Raw genomic sequence first — 18,058 nt, 5'->3', positions numbered from 1 at the left:
CACCAGCTCTCCTATAGGGTTACACTCTATCCACACGCTAACTGCAGTGCTTGCTTCACAGACATGTTCTCTGGCTTGTTTATTTCCATAATGATGGTGATTAACATGTTCAAGCACAGAAATGACCTTGTGATTTACAGCTAATCTGGGTTTTTCTTGTTGGTTTTATATTCTGGGCTGCTTCCTAAAGCTGGAGCGATGTTTATGCTTCATGTGATAGTATTCTCTGAACGTAATATGGAGTTCCTAGAGGTGGAAGCGCTAGATCTAAAGTGAACCTGTGTCCAGCCGTGGCTTAGATCTGTGTCTTGTATTATATAAACCCTTCCTCCTTCACTGAGCTGCTTCTAATGGCCAATTGTCACTAAACTGGTGTGCCCACTAATCATGTCACCATGTTGTCACCATAGGTATCTTATATTCTTTATTTAAGCTTATAAATCACATGCATTGTATTGTAAGCTTTCAATAAAACATTCTTGTAAAATAAATAAAAATCCTGTCACCAATATTGCATGACTATAGATGGAATCCACTGGCCACTGGAAGTATATTTAGTGAGGGAGGAGGGGGAAGGCTGACTGTAGCACTCAGGCCACAAATGGTAGGACAAATGTCCACTTTGAAGCATACCTGAAGTGACAGCAATATGGAGACTGATATGTTTATTTCCTTTTAAACAATGCATATTGCCTGGCTGTCTTGCTGATCCTCTTGTCTCTAATACTTTTAGCCATAAATCCCGAGCAAACATGCAGATCAGGTGCTCTGACTGAAGTGTAACTGGATTTGCCACATGCTTTTTTCACATGTGTGATTCAAATGCTACTGATGCCAGAAACTTCAGCAGGACTGTCGGTCATTTGGTATCGTTCAAAAGAAAATAAATATGGCCGCCTCCACATCCCTCTCACTTCAGGTTTCCTTTAAGTATTTTGGATCCTGACTCCTTTGCTGTGACTTTACCCCAACCATATTCTGATCTTTGGCTCTCTTTCCTTGCTGCATGTGTGTGCCTTTGCCTGACCCGGTGTGTGCGTGCAGTGAACAGCATCACGCTGGCGGTGAATCTGATTGGCTGCCTGGCGTGGCTGATTGGAGGAGGTGGAGCTATTAATTTCGGCCTGGCGTTTCTATGGCTCATCCTTTTCACTCCCTGCTCCTATGTGTGCTGGTTCAGACCTATTTACAAAGCGTTCAAGTAAGTATAACTGCTCATTTACATGAAATAATCTGTCCCCCTCTCTATTCTATTTCAAGCCTGTCACCTTTAATCATGACTGTTTTCTAACACCAGTTTAGGCTAGGGCTACACTTTCAGAATAAATGAATGTGACAGATCTCTGTGTGTAGGCTGTAGATGAGTGGTAGGATTTGCATATAGTATATGTAGCCGATCTGTCATTAAAAGAATAGAAATGACTGTGTAGCTCTAGCCTGTCTGTCTACAACTCTCCCGCATAGATGTCTGTGTGTTACTCCATCCCCCATGTTTACAGTACACGTCAAGCAACGCCAAGGCATTTTGTCTAATGTAATGGCTTATGAAATGTCAGTACATTACTAAATACTGTTAAAGCGGAACTAAAGGTTTTTTTTTTGTTTTTTTTCTACTTAAAAATTTTTTTTTAAAAATGGGGGAGGGAGATTTTAGCACCAGTTCTGTCACAGACCTTTATCTTTCTACCACAAACTGCAGTGTTTGTGCTTAAAGGACAACTGTAGTAAGAAGAATATGGAGGCTGCCATATTTATTTCACTTTAAACCATACCAGTTGCCTGACAGCCCTGCTGGTCTATTTGACTGCAATAGTGTCTGAATAACACCAGAAACAAGCATGCAGTTAATCTTGTCACATCTGCCAATAATGTCAGTAACACCTGATCTGCTGCATGCTTGTTCAGGGTCTGATTGAAAGTATTAGAGGCAGAAGATCAGCAGGGCTGCCGGGCAACTAGTATTGCTTAAAACGAAATAAAGATGGCAGCCTCCGTATCCCTCTCTATTCAGTTGTCCTTTAAATATGGCCATACGCTTATCGATTTTCTGGTTTGATTTCTGGCAGATTCAATGTCTTTGATTGAATCCCCCAGCAATCTATTACCCTGACATGTCTGGATTGATTGAAGTCTGATCGATTTTCACGATGGCACAGAACGTATTGGGGGCGAGGCAGAAGTGGTTATCGCCTGGCGAACCATAGCATTGCATCGAACACTGGAACGCTGCAGTTCAATTGATTTTTCAATAGAAGAAAATTGATGTGCCTTGTGTAGTGGGAATGGATTCCTCTCTGCTTAGATGCAGGTCAGAGAGGAATCGATGGCTTTGACATATCAGTAGGCAATCTATAAGTGTATGGCTACCTCCACTTATCCTAATTAGCCATACACGCCTGCAAGGTTTGGATTTACCGTACTATATGTGAACAGAAAATCTGTCAATGGCAAGTCCTGCAGATCCATTACCTCCCACAGATATGGATGGTATGTTTTATTTTCAGTCTCATGACTTTAGTTCTGCATTAATGTTATGTGTAATAAACGCATTTATGTCCATACTATGTGTGCAGCCGTCAGTAACCGCTATGCATTATGCTAACACTGGCTTGTTTGCATGGTGTGAAGGTTTTCGTGTGCTTCACTTGCAGCAGTTGTGTTCAGCCTTTATGTGAACAGGTTCTGTGTCTGACTTGTGCTTTTTCTCCCATGACAGGACAGACAGCTCCTTTAATTTCATGGCTTTCTTCTTCACGTTCATGGCCCAGCTGGTTATCAGCATAATCCAAGCCGTTGGAATTCCTGGATGGGGAGTCTGGTGAGACGTTGTATATTTCCTCACATCAGCCATCTCATGTCACCTGCAGGATGATTCTATCAAATCATTACCGTTTCTCCTTGCAGTCATTGGGAACGTTCCAGCACCAAATATGTAGCGGTTAATGATCTTTCTTTTAAGCAATGCAACGTGTACATGCAAAATGTGTGGTGGGAAAATGTGGGCGCCAGAAATAGCTGCTAGTAGAACATCAGTAAAATGGTGGATATTTTACTATTGTGCATGGGGTTTTTTTTTCTTCAAGAGTTCCTCCTGAAAAATAGCTTTAAAAATGCTGCCCAACCTGCCTACTTACTTTAAACTTTTCTGGCAGTTGGACTGCCATCTAGTTAGTGCTTTTGCAAAATAAAGGAATTCCAGAGAATGCCCCATGTGGAGATGGCTACTGTGGCAGCTCATATGGGAAAAAACTGTGTCCCTAGAAAATGAAAGCACTGTCTGGTACACCATTGTGGGTGCATAAATGGGGGGTGCTGAACAGCTTGATTTGGATGTTAAGTGCCTCTACACAATTCCATTGGGGACACGTTTCCATGACCACGAGGGCCAGCCCATTATGGGAACAGAGCTTGGCCAGAGAAGCTGCATTCAGACACAGCACTAACCTTGGAAGCTGAAAATGGCTAACCCATCCGGCACACCACCTTGGAGGCGCTTAACACCTGAAACGGTCGTCAGCTTCTTCAGTGCCCAGCACCCACCATTTATGCACCCACAATAGTATATTCCATCTTTATTATACTGAACTTTCATCTCTATGGAATATCACCGGTAGAGTTGACATTAAATGTTTTCTACAACAAGTGCTCTCTCTATCCCTCTTTACATAATAAAAAAGTAATGGTGCATTTTACTCTTGGACAAATGTAATCTTTTATGTATGCATACACATGGATTTTACATTTTTTACAATCTTTAATAGTGGTCCTTATATAACAGAGTGGGGTATAGCTACACTTCCCCAACACTGGAATCAGGATGTATGGAAAATCCCAATTCTAATGGTGCCCATACATGGTACAATTTTTTTTTTCATCCAATCTTACCATTTCTATGTAATATAAGGGAACTGCCCAAATTATCCTTTCAGTATATTCACTTAATTTACTCTTATACTACATAGAAATGGTAAGATAGGATGAAAACAATTGTACCATGTATGGGCACCATAAGAGCTTTTGCTAGCTTGACTGTTGGCCAGTGAGTGTGTTCTTTTTAGCTGACAATTGTGCAGCAATGTACTGCAGAAAAACCACTGCTTATCATGAAGCAAACAATGTACCAGGGTTAAGAAAGGGTTAACGATGTTTAAAGTGAGGTAATAAGTTCCCCATCACATAACTCTCTTTTGTTTCTCTTTTCTTTGCAGTGGATGGATTGCAGCCATTTCCTTCTTTGGAACAAATGTGGGAGCTGCAGTGGTGATGCTGATACCTACCATTATGTTCACAGCTGTGGCCGTACTCTCATTTATAGCTTTGACTAAGGTATGATGCCAGTATCAGTAAAAATAGTAGGTTTTTTATTTTTTATTTTTTTTACACAAATGTTTCCAGCAGGTTGCCTATTAACCTTTTCCAGAAGTAAGCAGTTGAAATCTACTGTTTAATGCCTCTTATCCCTGCCAGGGCATAGATGTAAATTTACTTTGTAGTCTGTTTGCTAAGCTGCCTGACAGCTGGGCTCCCATACACTGGTCAGAGGCCGATTTTCATTGGCTCCTGACAATGTGATCACTGTGAACCAATGGCAGGAGTCATAGCGCAAAATCCAGCAAACCCACGGTGAAAATAAACTGATGAGATAAACCATTCTATTTATCCTCTTACTCCTAAAAATGACTTTAAGTATACCATGGTTTTCTTTTATATTTAAATATTTACAAAGTAGGTTGAATGTTTTCTAATCAGTAGGGATGATCACAGATATGCAAATTCTGAGTTGATGTAAATGTATGCAGCTTGAAAATGAACCAATCAATCTAAACCTAGGTTTACTGCATACATTTGCATAAAAAAAAAATTGAATAATTTTGGAAGAATTTGCATCTCATTGATCATCCCTACTATCAGTGTCAGCCTGTTAAGTGTCCCAGAGTTAGAAGAAGTTCAATAGTTCATGTATTTTATCTCTCCCTGCCCTCAGAAGTTGTATTCTGCCAGGAAAACTTTTATGGCTGTAATTAGCTTATCAAAGATGTTCAGTATATTCCCGACTAGTTACTGACAAGTCAAAAGCTGTCACTTCCATGCCTAGATCTTAAAGGAGTTATCAGGCAAATGTAACAAAATAAGCGCTACTTACCCGGGGCGTCCTCCAGCCCCAAGCTCCCAGCATGTCCTTTGCCGCAGCTCTCCCCGCAGCCGTTCGCTGCAGCTCCGTCCTGGTCCCCGGCGATGACGTCAGGCCGACCTCCAGATCGGCCTATACTGCGCCTGCGTGAGCGGCACTGTCAATCACCGCCACGTGGACAGGAGTGGGCTGCGCAAGCCTGCGCAGTCCGCTCCAGTCCACGTGGCGGTGGTTGGGGACTGGGACGGAGCTGCGGCGAACACCTGCGTGCAGAGCTGCGGCGAGGGACATGCTTGGGGCTGGAGGAAGCCCCGGGTAAGTAGCGCTTATTTTGTTAGATTTATGACCATCACCTGTCCCCTCAGAAAAGGACAGGAATACTGTGTAATAATAATAATACCAATGTTTTAGTTTCAGAAAATATTTTAGCATTGGACAGAGTGAAAAGGGGTTAGAAACTGTTTTGGGTTTTATTGTTGTTTGTCGTCTCATCTGGGAGAGTTCTAATCTCACCATGTCCTAACAGGAAGTGCTAGGAACACAGACAACAATCATTCAATTTTCTATTCTGTGTCCTCTCAGGATCGTATAGGTAGAATTAGATTTGGTTGTCACCAATGGGATTTTGAAGTGCAGGTTCTCCCTTGGAGCCACTGAGGGTGGGGTGGTGGGAGGGGACTTGTCAATTCTTGTAGAAATTATCCGCACCATCTAAAAATCCTTGATTTCATCAAGATACAAGATTAAAATCCATGCATGGTATAGCGTTCCAGGTCAGAGCGACACATGGCGTTTTGAACCACAGTCCTTTATCAAGATCAGGATAGAGTATAGTCACCATGTAGGCCATCGCCTTATTTCTCTCTCTGGTGGCCGACCTCTTCAGTTTTTCCTATGGTTCTCCAGACCTGATGGGGAATGTCGGAGCACTAAAATCTGCATAAAAAGGAGTGGAGTGGGCTATCTTCTGAATAACCTCCCACGTCTGCATTGTGGCCAATGTACAATAAGAATGAGGACAGACCCATGGGTCTAAATGGAGATTATGTTTTGCGTTGTATGTGATAGAATGTACCAATAGGATGTCTTTATGATCTTTCTTCTGCATAACGGAGATATGTGGTGGAACTGTGGGTACGTCTACAGTGTTCTCCTCAGAATTGTTTTCTAGCCGGGTGGCATGAAAAAGTAGCCGGGTGGCATGAAAAAATAGCCAGGTGGGGCGAGATGAGAGAAAGCAGGGCTGGCGCTTTTCTGCTTACATCAGAGGAGGAGGTGAGCAGATAACAGCCGGGTGGTCACCAAAAATAGCCGTGTGGAGCACCCACCTAAAAGAGCCTGGGGAGAACACTGGTCTATATAGGAGGGATGAGAGTATAATAATCTGACTATAAGAAGGTTATGTATTTTGTTTGGAGGTGTTTTGCAAATTAGATGTGGTCCCCCTCTCCTGTTGGTACTATGGCCTCTTTGTAACAGTATAGGACTGACACACCGTGATTATTCCATCTACACCAGGGGATTATTCTTTGCCATTTGGTGTGGCTGTGTGTATGTGTGGTAGCTTGTTTGCCTCCGCTATACACTGGTAGCTAATCGTACTTAGAGGAAATTCATTCAGTGGGAAACCTATTATTCGCCACCGAGTATACTATGAGTTGGGCTCTCACTAACCTATAACTGATTGGTCATTCATACGTCTTTTTGCCAGATGCTGTTGGCATGGTGATGATTGGTGTGTTCATTGTGTGAATATTTATTGGGAGGTGTATATCTCTCTCTCTCTCTCTCTCTCTCTCTCTCTCTCTCTCTCTCTCTCTCCCCTTTCCCCCTTTTTTTCAGTGGCTCTTTTTGATTGGCTGAGCCTTCTGTCATATAGTGTAGGCTTCATAATGATTGGTGGCTCAGACCTTTACACTGTTCCCATCAGATCTGCCTTTCTTCATGCTTGTTGTATATTGACCTCTGTGCAGATATGGGAGGTTATACCAAAGATAGATCACTCCACCACTTTTACGCAGAATTTAGTGCCTTGGAAGTTTTCCATCAGGACCATAGTACAGCAGTCTACACTGATTGGTGGAAAGCTGAAGAGGTTGGCCACCAGAGATAGAAATAAGGCCTACATGGTGATTCTCATGTGTCCTGAGCTTGAAAAAGGATGGTGCTCTGACCTAGTATGCTATACTGTGCGTGGATTTTAATCTTGTATCTTGAAGAAATATTGATATATATGGCTTGTTTTAAGAAGATTAAACAAAAAATGATTTTAGACAATGTGGATACTCTCTAAACAGCATGCCTGCACGATGATTCTCAGTCAACATCCATACCAAAATGTAAAATTGTCATTAATGAAGCCACACTCGCACACTGGTGCCACTGTGCAAAGTCTTGTACAAATGCTAAATGGTTTTCGGCTGAGGCAGCCAGCTGGGAAAGTCTGCAGAGAATATCATATGTATACAGTGGCCCTGATACATCGGCAAGAGATCCGGACTGCTGGGTCATCTCGTCCAAGTTTTGTCGATTCCATTTTATGTTAGTGAATTTTTCTCTGTCCTATGCTAAAAGGTCTATTTGGTTTCCACTGTCAATAGATTTATGCTCCAGGGTGTATTTGCTGGTTTAAAACCCAAGAGCTTTTTTTCACAGTAGTACTTAGTGGGAATTAGTCAGGCTCTATACATAGTGTTGCTACCTGGCATGCTGCCTCACTGATTCCCTGAACAGATATTACCAGTAGGTTGTACGGTGTCCATCAATTATACAGTCTTAAGGTGCCCGTACACTTGCTCGTATAAAAAGCCAAAAGGGGTTCTAAACCCAATCTAAAACTTTTTTTACGTTCTGGAGTGGGTCTGTAAGGGCCCTTTCACACTTACTGTGTTGCATCGAGTTGTGTCGTGGAAAATCACTGCATCCAATTGCAGAAGCAGTGATGGCCTTATGGGGCTATTGCAGAAGCGTTGCACCATAACCGACATTTCAAGTGTGAAAGCGTCTTACAGTGAAAGTCTCAACGTGGCCACACACCATACAATTTTTTAAATATTTGTTCAATTCAAGAATAGCAATCAATTTTTCTGACTGATTGTAACAATTCAAAAATCTGACCAATGTACCACACACACCTATGCGTAATTTTTCCCCAATCATGTATAAAATGAAAACTCAGAAAAAATTGATTGGAACTGTACATCAAGCAATTGAAATTCCATCACACACCATACAATTCTTGATAAAGTTGGTCTGAAATTTACAATATGTTCAATCTCAAAAAAAGGGAAAACTGATCACTTTATCTATCAAAAACAAAGAAAAGCTCTCGATTTTTCAGGACAACCAATCGTAATTATTGAATTGGCGAAAAATTGGATCTTTTAATTGTATGGTGTGTGGCCACCTCCAGTATGGTTGTCATCAGACTTTATACTGCATACCATAATCTTATTATAAGTGTTGTAGCACCCTCTACTGGTTGCAGGGAGTTATGCACAGCCCCTTCACTTAGGAGTAGAACAATGATTGCTGGGAAACAGTACAAAAATAAATCTTTGATTTTTCACCCCCTATGTAGGTACACAAATTTTATCGTGGTGCTGGAGGCAGCCTGAGCAAGGCACAGGAAGAGTGGACTACAGGTGCTTGGAAAAATCCTCATGTCCAGCAAGCAGCTCAGAACGCAGCCATGGGAGCAGCACAAGGTGCCATGACGCAACACGAACCTCAGTACTCTGCCACACCAAACTATGGCTACTCCAATCAAATGTGAGAGATTCTTGGGACTTCAAGATGTACATTCCCTGGGGGTCACTGGAACCTTCATTCCTGCTGTTGTCTAGTAGTTCAGTTGTCTCTTCAATTCTCTACCCATTCCTTTTGACATGGTGCAAAAATTGATAGTGGCGTGTAAATGGTGTCCCAGAGAGAATCCAGCCCTGGTTGCCAGTGGCAAATGTTTGAGTTCCACTTATGTATATACATCACCACATGTGGTGTGTGGGCTAATCGCTTGGAATTATTACACTAACTAGGTTTTATAGTAGGAATAAAGTAACATATTATATATATTTATATAGAGAGCAGGTGGCCACATAGACCATGGCATCAGGTAATCTAAATCGGCCCCCCTGGGCAGTAAACGGGCCACCTGATTCCACAGGATGCAAGGAAATGATAGGGAGTTGCAGTAAGCAATGATGATGTGCTTCCTTTGCACGTTTACAATTTGTTACCTTGCATCTGCTACCAAAGGTGTGGCTGTAGCATCCATATATTTCATTGACAAGCCATCCTGTTCTATACAGAGTGTTAAAACTCCGCCCTTGGCATATTAAAACAAAGTATCAGCTTAATTCTCACTCATTTCTCATATATTTGGCAAAAGAAATGATCAATTTATGCCATTGTATTTCCATCTGTTCTCTGGCCACTTCAAGTTCTTCGTTCTCCTTATAATAGTGGATACATCTGCTTCACCAGCTCTGTTGAGGTTCACCTAAGGGCCTGTTTCCACTATTGCGGAAATTGGGCAGAATCTGCAGTTTCTCCGCAGGCAAATTGCGCAGGGAAACTCTGCCACAGGGAATAATGCTGCCGCCGACCGAATAGCGATTCCGCTGACATTGCAGCATTTTTCCGTGCGGACGCATCGAATCCCTTAGCCACGCATGGCACGGCTTCTGGGCTTCATCTGCATACTCACAGACCAGGAAGTGCTGTCGTGCGTCTCGTAGCCCCGTGCGGTGACTAGTGGAAACGAGCCCTAACACTGCATCTACCCTGCGATGCAGCATCTCGCCCCCAGAGCCTCTACATGTTCACCTTTTCTAGTGGAAAGCCTGGCTGAATTGATTGATGGGTTTCACATTCGATTACACATGTATAGGCAAGTACCTTTTTGATTTGCCCAGAGTTTGACGTTTAATCTCTCTAACACAATAGGTCTGCTGAATTTATTTCACAAAGATATGATGAAGGGCAGTCCAAAAATGTCAGACTTGGCGGCTTGTCATGTTTATTAGACAATGATGATCAGTAATTTTTTCCAGGTTTAGATGCTGCACTACATAATTATGCATAGTATCCCTACTCTGCCGATAGTTTCCATATTGATACTGGGTGTATCTTCCCTGTGCTGTACACTATATAGTGTTTTATGTCAAGTGTGTGACAGTCTTTTCAGTTTTTTACTTTTCTGTTCACCTACATTGTCCTTAGTCTTATACAGAAATAAGGTGATGCAAATTGTGACATATATTGCAGCACAATGTTATGAATGTGGGTTGTACTGTGGTCTGTTTGTGCGGATTAGTTTTATGAAAGCGGACCTATGAGTAAATTACTACCCTCTGTGCTACTTTAAGTACACCCGTCTCTTCCTTCATCATTAAAGAAGAGAGAAGAGGCAGGTCAACTTTATGTAGTTACTCTTCAGTTTATAGTAGTGAGAAATATTTGGAATTATGATCTGCTAGTACTGACATTTTATTTATTTCACTGGTAAATCAGCTATTCCTTTTTGAGATGAAAATCTCGCCCTTTCCCGCTCAGGTTGTCTGTCGCCGGTCAAAGCCAAGAAGAATGACTTTGAAGACAGACATTGAGCAGCTACATAATGATTTCACAGGTTAGGCTAGTGTTGTGTTACAGGATTTGGATACAGATTCACGTAATTCTCTTCCACCTTCTTGCATTGCTGCACTGCACTTACTCGTTACAGTATTATGGAGCCTACAGATCCAGGAAAGGTGACAGACTGGGACATTGGGGAGTGATTATGACAGAGTGGTGATCAGACACACACTTCTCTCTCTAACCTTCCCCGTATGGCAAAGCTCTTTTTTCCAAAACAAATACTGACAAAAATCAGCACTGGTAGGCTAAAAAAAAAATCAATGGTCAGACACATAAATTATCAAATTACTACAGCAAATTTTTGCCAGAATTGCTGTAAATTAATAAATGATGGTGATCTCTGCAGAAACATAAGCTCAGGATTCAGTCAGAACTTGTGTGGCTTGTTTTGTCTGAGCGAAAGTGTGGTTTACTCCATAGATTTGATCACGCCATAGGTGGCATAAAATATGTCATGTGCCCAGTCAGCTTGAGAGCAGGGAACAGGGAATGGTATTTTTTTTTTTTTTATAAAAGGTTTCTGATATATAGTGTAGTTTCAGAACCTAATATTATGAATTAAATGCCCTTATACTTGCAGTTTATACCTTTTTAAAACTGTAGTGTGATATGCATATATACATAATTATTTAAAACCCCCTTCTGCTTATGTTAATCTGAGGCAGCACCTGCTGCTTATGTTAATCTGAGGCAGCACCTGCCTCTCTGGGTATTGATGACATGGTTTCTATATATGTTAGGTACAGTAACAATTTTAGGACCACAATTGACAATAATGAGGTTGAATTGCTGAATGAGCAGCTTAGAAGTCCTGCAATAGTGGCAGTAGTGTGATTTGCTATTGTTGGGGCACACTGGAGAACAACTCCCAACAAACCTCGACTGGAGTTTTTAAAAAGTGTCTGTTGGGTGGTAACTGTTTGCCACGTTCATCTTGGTCATATCAGAATATAGTGAGGATGCTGAAAGGTTAGTGAATAAGAACTTCTCCTTAATGACTCCATAATAGCCTGGATTTATTTAAAATTAAATGAACTCATTGCAATTCCTGGAACTGAGCACAGTGACATAACTGCTAGTTTACTAACCTACAAATAACCCTACTTTGTTTTAATATGACCTAGGTGGTGCTTGCAAACGTTTGACACTATACACTAGACATGTTGAAAAATAATCCAATGTAAGTTTGCTGGACCACTTATGTTATCCAGTGTTTTGCCAGTGGTAATAAATCAGCCCTACAGTATTGAAAATGTGAACGTTTCTGGATATTTGCTTTGCACTTGTCTCCCCATAAAGTAAAGTGGTGGGGTCTGCCACATGTTTACAAAAAACTTACATGGGGAGGAGTATAGCACAAAACCTTTCTTAGAATTATGCCAGACAACAAGAACAAAGTCAAAATGGAAGATAAATACATAGTAAATGAATAAATACATAGTAAATGAAAATAAGTTCTGTTACACTACTTGCTCTACTCTAGGCATGCCTTCTGTATATCAGATGAGGCCTGTAGTCCAAGCAAATCTTTCACTTAGCGGTATGGAAGACCCCCATATATCACTCCCTCACTCTAAGCAACTGCAAGAGCCTTATCAATTTCCAATGTTAATTTGGAGTATGCACCTGTGTGCATTTGCCACAAGCAGCTTGCTTGAAACCATTGTGTGGTTAGTTCTGAAATGAACATAATTCTCTAGCCATGGCATGCTTTCCTAGCCCAATTCCCCATTACCAAACCACTAAAATGTAGCCTTTTGTTTTGGCCTAAATATTTACTCTGACCATGAAGTAAGTACAGTTAGTGGAAAGGATGCCTAATCAGATGTCCACATGAGGGACATAAGGAGAAAGGGCCATGAAATCGCTATATAGTATGGTTTGCTCAGGGTAGTGTCAAGCTATTTGACTAAAAAGGGACCCTTAAACCCAAATTTTCAAGCTTTACCAGAAGTGGCTCTCAGAGGTACTTGTTAGATCGCTGAAGGTGGTGAAATAGGAAGAGAGCTCTTACAGGAAACCCATGTTTCATGGAAGGGTCAAAAGAAGGGATGTATTTTAAGAGTGGGACATTTTTTTGAAGCGTGCAGGCAGCTGTTTTAACCCATTTTTTATTTGTACAGTTGTTCAAAATTGAATATTAACTTTTGTGAAATCAGTTTCACTTTATGATAAATGTGATAAACCAACATGGTACCTCTTGTTCCTTTACATGCAATGAATGCCTCTCTCTCACTATGGTGAGGTTCTTGAAAGTCAATGTTATCCATTATTGACGTGATGTTTTTCTCATTAAATCCTTTTATGTTGTAGTGATCAAGTCAGGAGCATTTTCCCGATACATAGTGATAGAGTTCTGAGAAACTTTGTGAAAGAAGGCTCAAAAGTTTAATAATAAAAGAAAATGTCAATTGTACAACCTGAGGAGACCGAGTAGAAAGCCTTTACAAGATCACTTAAAGTACACCTGAAGTGGTTTTAAATTAAAAAAAAAAAAAGTGAGATACTAACCTAGGTAGCGGGAGACTTCCTGGATCCTCTTACAGCCCACCGTTCCAGAGGGTCCCTCTAATTTTATTAAACTCGTGCCGATCTTATAAGTTTCTTCCGCCCAGACAAGTGCATCCTGGCTGAGCATGTGTGAGTAAGGCCAAGTAGAACTAAACCAGTCGTTACGCCCCCCCCTCCCCCATGCAGGAGCGCTTTATTCTACTGGGCATGTGTGGACCTTACTGCTGTATGCCCAGTCAGGATGCATTTGTCCATGGCCAGTAGTGAATACTGCTGTGAGAGGATTCAGGAAACCTCTGGAGGATTCCCACTACCTAGGTGAGTACCTATCTTTTTTTTTTATTTTAAACCACTTCAGATGTACTCTAATGGTGTTTATATATACAACAGCTAACCCAGGAGGTGCTTCCACACAGAATTAATATTATATATGTTATTGAATGGTTGTCTTATAAATATAATAGTGTTCAGCCATTATTGTTACAGAGGTGTCTTTTTGTTTTTTTATACTAACCATTACTGCTCAAAATCCTATAAATTAGCTATCCAGCAGAACATGCAAGGTACCAGTTCTCATCATAATGGCCCTTCTGGAATCTACTGCAGCACTATGAGTACCAGAAAGTTGGCATATGTGCCTGTAACCTGCCTCTGTTGTGTGTCACAATCCTGGCACAAACCTGGCTTTAGAAAACATTTGTACTTATTGCTATGTTTAACATTATTTCCACCCAGTCTTTTTATACATACATTTGTTTAATTACCTGTTTGATCCGCAAGTGCCAGTCAACGGTACCAGGCAGAAGGTACGTCTTCATGGCGTATTCGCACTGCTCTCTGCTTCCTCCCTCATAGTCACATATTTTCATGGTAATGACTGATGGGTCACACATAAATGGACCTAACCTGACTTTTAAAGTGGAGAAATCTGTTAAATGTATTAGAAATAGGTACAAGTGATTTCTAATATCAGTTTTATGCCACTTTATGGGGCGTAGGTGGGAGAAGTGCCTATGTTTCAACTTTCTGGAGGACTGTGGGGAATGCCAGGCAGTAATGCATAATCTTTGTCCTGGCACATCATGGTCCTCGCTCTTATGTAGACATTAGTGTTGTGAAGAAAATTCCCCAATTAGCTAAAACTGCGCTCAAAAGGGAACTGAAGCTGTCACAGGCAAAATAAATTTAGAGCTGCCGATTTCTTAACCGGCATTTTTGCAAATTTATCAGCTGCTTTTTAATTGATCAACAGCTTGCCACCTTGGTTTGCCTGCAGCCAATTTAATTTTCAGTTTAGTTGAGACTTAAATTTTCAGCCTCTGTTTCCCTCAGCACTACTAGAAGTATCAGCTAATGAGTTAGCGAACATTTACATTAATACTGCATATCATTGCCATCAAGTCTCCTGCCCTTGAAATATCAGTACAGTATTAGAAACATGGCAAATTGGTTGCTGTATAACATTAATGCTGTTTGTCACTTGCCTATTTTCTTTACTGAGAAATGTATTGAGAATTTGTAATACCCAAGACCTTCAACTAGCAATTAATACAAGTATCTTTGTATTGTAATGCCATACTATAGTAACCATTCCCTTAGTAATGTTTACATCTTTTTTTTCAGCAATATCCTCAAAATAAAATAAGGGGAAAGTATACAAGGATATTGGTAATGATTTTTCCCCTTGAGTCTGGCAGTGAACAAGTCACTCCATTCTTAATGGTTCATTGGGGACCTTTGAGAAATTCTGCCAAGATTCAATTAATTTGGTATTTTGTCATGTTATGTGTTGTTTACCTTAACTTATTGACGTTCAGTGAGAAGAGTTGTGGAAAATGTGTGTGATTAAATACAAAAATAAAGAAAGCTTTCAAACTATGGCGTGGTGTGTGCGTGTAATTTAAAGGATTGGAAACTCACAAGTGTACCTACAAGGAGTATATTTGTGGAGCTGCCCTCCAACTGATCAGAGAGCCTAGACACTTCCACTTTTTTCAGGCTAGACTTATGTATTTAGACATTTTTCTCTAATTGTCATCCGGGACAACCTGAGATCCGGTCCCGCCCAGGATCTGGGGAAACACACCAACAAGAAGTTTAAAAGCCCCCGCCCACCCTCCATCCTCAGTTCATCTGTGTTTCCGTGACGGAAACACCTAAAGGAAGCAAGCTCCCGTTTGTTATTTTTCTTGTACTCACCAGAGGGTGAGTCTTTTTCCCAGAGGAGGCAGAGGACGGTGGCGAGGCGTACAGGAGGTAACGCTAGACGCGGACCTCCTCTAAGATACATTTTAGCCAGGTATTTGGTCTCCGTGCGGAGTGTGGCCAGAATACCCTCCCTTCCTCCGTCAGACGCCGGCCCTGCAAGGCGCATCCGGTCTGACAGCCGATCCAGCCAATCCAGAGAGGCGGAAGTGATGCGGCGGAGTAGTCACGCGGCTAGGGGAGGAGGCGGAATTCGGAGAGCCAGGAAGTTGAGTCAGCGTGTTCCTGGCGTCTCCACGAGTGCACCGCTAGCCAGAGAGGATGTCGCAACCTCAGCCGCAGCAGACACAGCGGGAGGCAGATGCGGCGGCCAAATCCTCTTCCCAGGTGCAGCCATCCGGGTCTGGGGTGTGGATGTCTTGTCATATGTTTTTTTTCCAGGCAAAGACTGAGCCCAAAGTTACTGCACCACCTAAATATAAAATATGTGGTTTATGTAACACAAAAATTGCCCTAGAGACCCCTAGGAATATATGTCAGGCCTGCACTGACGCCATTGTGGTTTCAGAGACTTCTAATATTTTGAAGGGAGTAATGGAATCAGTAAATAAAAACATGCAGGAAACTTTGGACACATTTAAAGAAAGTTTTGTGCCACCTGCTATGGATCCTCTTCCAGGTCCTTCCAATATTGCTCCCTCTCAACCTTCCATTATTCCCGACATTTTAGGGGTTGAGGAGGAGGGGGAGGATTTATCAGAGAATATGTCACAGGAGGAAGGAGAGCAGCCCAGATCAGAGGGAGAGGAAACAGTTAAAACTCCCAGATTTTTATTTTCTCCCGATGAGTCTTCTGAATTGCTTAAAGCTGTGTATGTTACAGAGCAAATTAAGGAGGCAGTTCCTGAACTTACCCCTCAGGATCAGGTGTATTCAGGTCTGGGTCAGGCCACGGGCAGGGTATTTCCTATCCATAAAACTCTGCAGGAAATTATTACATCCCAGTGGCAAAATCCAGAGAGACCCTTGTTTATCCCAAAATCGGCAAAAAGAAAGTTCCCTTTTTCACAGTCAGAAATTGATAAATGGACTAAATGTCCTAAATTAGATGCGTCCCTATCCAAATATTCCAAGGATTCGGACTTATCCTTTGAGGATGCTGGAGTCCTTAAGGATGTGATGGATAAGAAAGTAGATTCACTTCTCAGGAAAGCATGGGAATCTGCTGCGTTTGGCTTCATCCCAGGTATTTTGGCCACCTGCATTTCCCGTAATCTTAGAATATGGATGGACAATTTGATTGAACAAATTTCTAAAGGAGTTCCACTAAAAAATTATGCAGCCTCTCTTCCAGTAGTTCTTAAGGCGGTAGCCTTTTTAGCCGACGCAGTTACAGAACTTATTCGTGTATCAGCCCGTACGACAGCACTTATTAATTCGGCTAGGAGAGCAGTGTGGTTGAAAACCTGGGAAGGAGACCAGACATCCAAAAACAAATTATGTGCCATTCCATTCGAAGGTAATCTTCTTTTTGGCACAGGTTTAGAGGAAGTACTTTCCCGGTCAGCCGAAAAGGGGAAACAATTCCCAAATAAGAAGAAAAGCTTTAAGGGTAAAAGGCCTTTTGTCCCTAAAAGACAAGAGCCAGAGCTAACCAAAAACAGGAATGTGCAGAGGAAATGGTCCTTTCCGAAGGGGAGAGGTAGAGGGGGATTCACTCTCGGGAGGACTGATCCCCCCAAACCAGGTAAATGACTCTCTTCCAGTAGGGGGCAGACTTCTTTATTTTCGGTTAGAATGGGAGAAATTGAATCCCAATCCGTTTGTTTTTCAGATTATAAGTCAGGGTTATCGCCTGCAGTATTCTGTCAAGCCCCCTCAGAGGAGGTTTGTGAATCCAATTCCGAAAGATCTGGCGAAAGCCAGGGGTTTGGAATTGGAAATTCAGAGACTTCTAGAGAAAAGAGTGATTATTTATGTTCCCCAGGAAGAAGTATTCCAGGGATACTACTCCCACGTATTTCTGGTAAAGAAAGCCAACGGGGAGTTCAGGTTTATTTTAAACCTAAAGTCTCTCAATCCGTTTCTGACGTACAAGAAATTCAGGATGGAGAGTATATATTCAGTAAGGTCCCTATTGCAAGGCAAGGAATTTTTTGTCTCAATAGACCTTCAAGACGCCTACCTGCACATTCCGATTTTTGCGGCACATCAAAAATTTTTGAGATTCGCAATCAGAGCTCCCTCCCACATTCGTCACTTTCAATTTCAGGCTCTTCCATTTGGAATAGCGTCAGCTCCGCGAGTATTCACCAAGGTGCTAGCAGAGGTGATGAAGGGATTAAGGCTTCAGGGAATTTCGATTGTCCCTTACCTGGACGATTTTTTTGATATTTGCGGAGACAGAGGATCTAGTCAAATCCCACAGGGGTATTGTGATCCACACACTGGGTCAGGTGGGCTGGATTGTGAATTACGCCAAGTCGTCTCTAAATCCGACCCAGGAAATTACTTTTCTAGGCTACAGAATAAATTCTTTAGAAAAGAAGATCTTCCTGCCGACAGAAAAGA

General features: G+C 41.8%; 1 protein-coding gene across 3 annotated transcripts in view; it reads left to right on the top strand.

Annotated features, from left to right (window-relative positions):
• SCAMP5 (secretory carrier membrane protein 5) overlaps positions 1-15,160 on the top strand; it is a 54,445-nt gene extending 39,285 nt beyond the window's left edge. For all 3 annotated transcript variants that reach the window (XM_068275622.1, XM_068275623.1, XM_068275621.1), the window contains exons 4-7: positions 1,045-1,201; positions 2,717-2,818; positions 4,209-4,326; positions 8,712-15,160. In XM_068275622.1, the coding sequence (XP_068131723.1) occupies positions 1,045-1,201; positions 2,717-2,818; positions 4,209-4,326; positions 8,712-8,906 (572 nt within the window). In that variant the 3' untranslated portion in view covers positions 8,907-15,160. The remainder of the gene's footprint in view (positions 1-1,044; positions 1,202-2,716; positions 2,819-4,208; positions 4,327-8,711) is intronic.
• Positions 15,161-18,058: the final 2,898 nt, after the last annotated feature.

This window comes from Hyperolius riggenbachi, chromosome 3, assembly GCF_040937935.1.
Source record: "Hyperolius riggenbachi isolate aHypRig1 chromosome 3, aHypRig1.pri, whole genome shotgun sequence".
NCBI lineage: Eukaryota > Metazoa > Chordata > Amphibia > Anura > Hyperoliidae > Hyperolius > Hyperolius riggenbachi.
The sequence above is the reverse complement of the archived record's forward strand: the minus strand, read 5'-3'. Positions and strand labels throughout refer to the sequence as shown.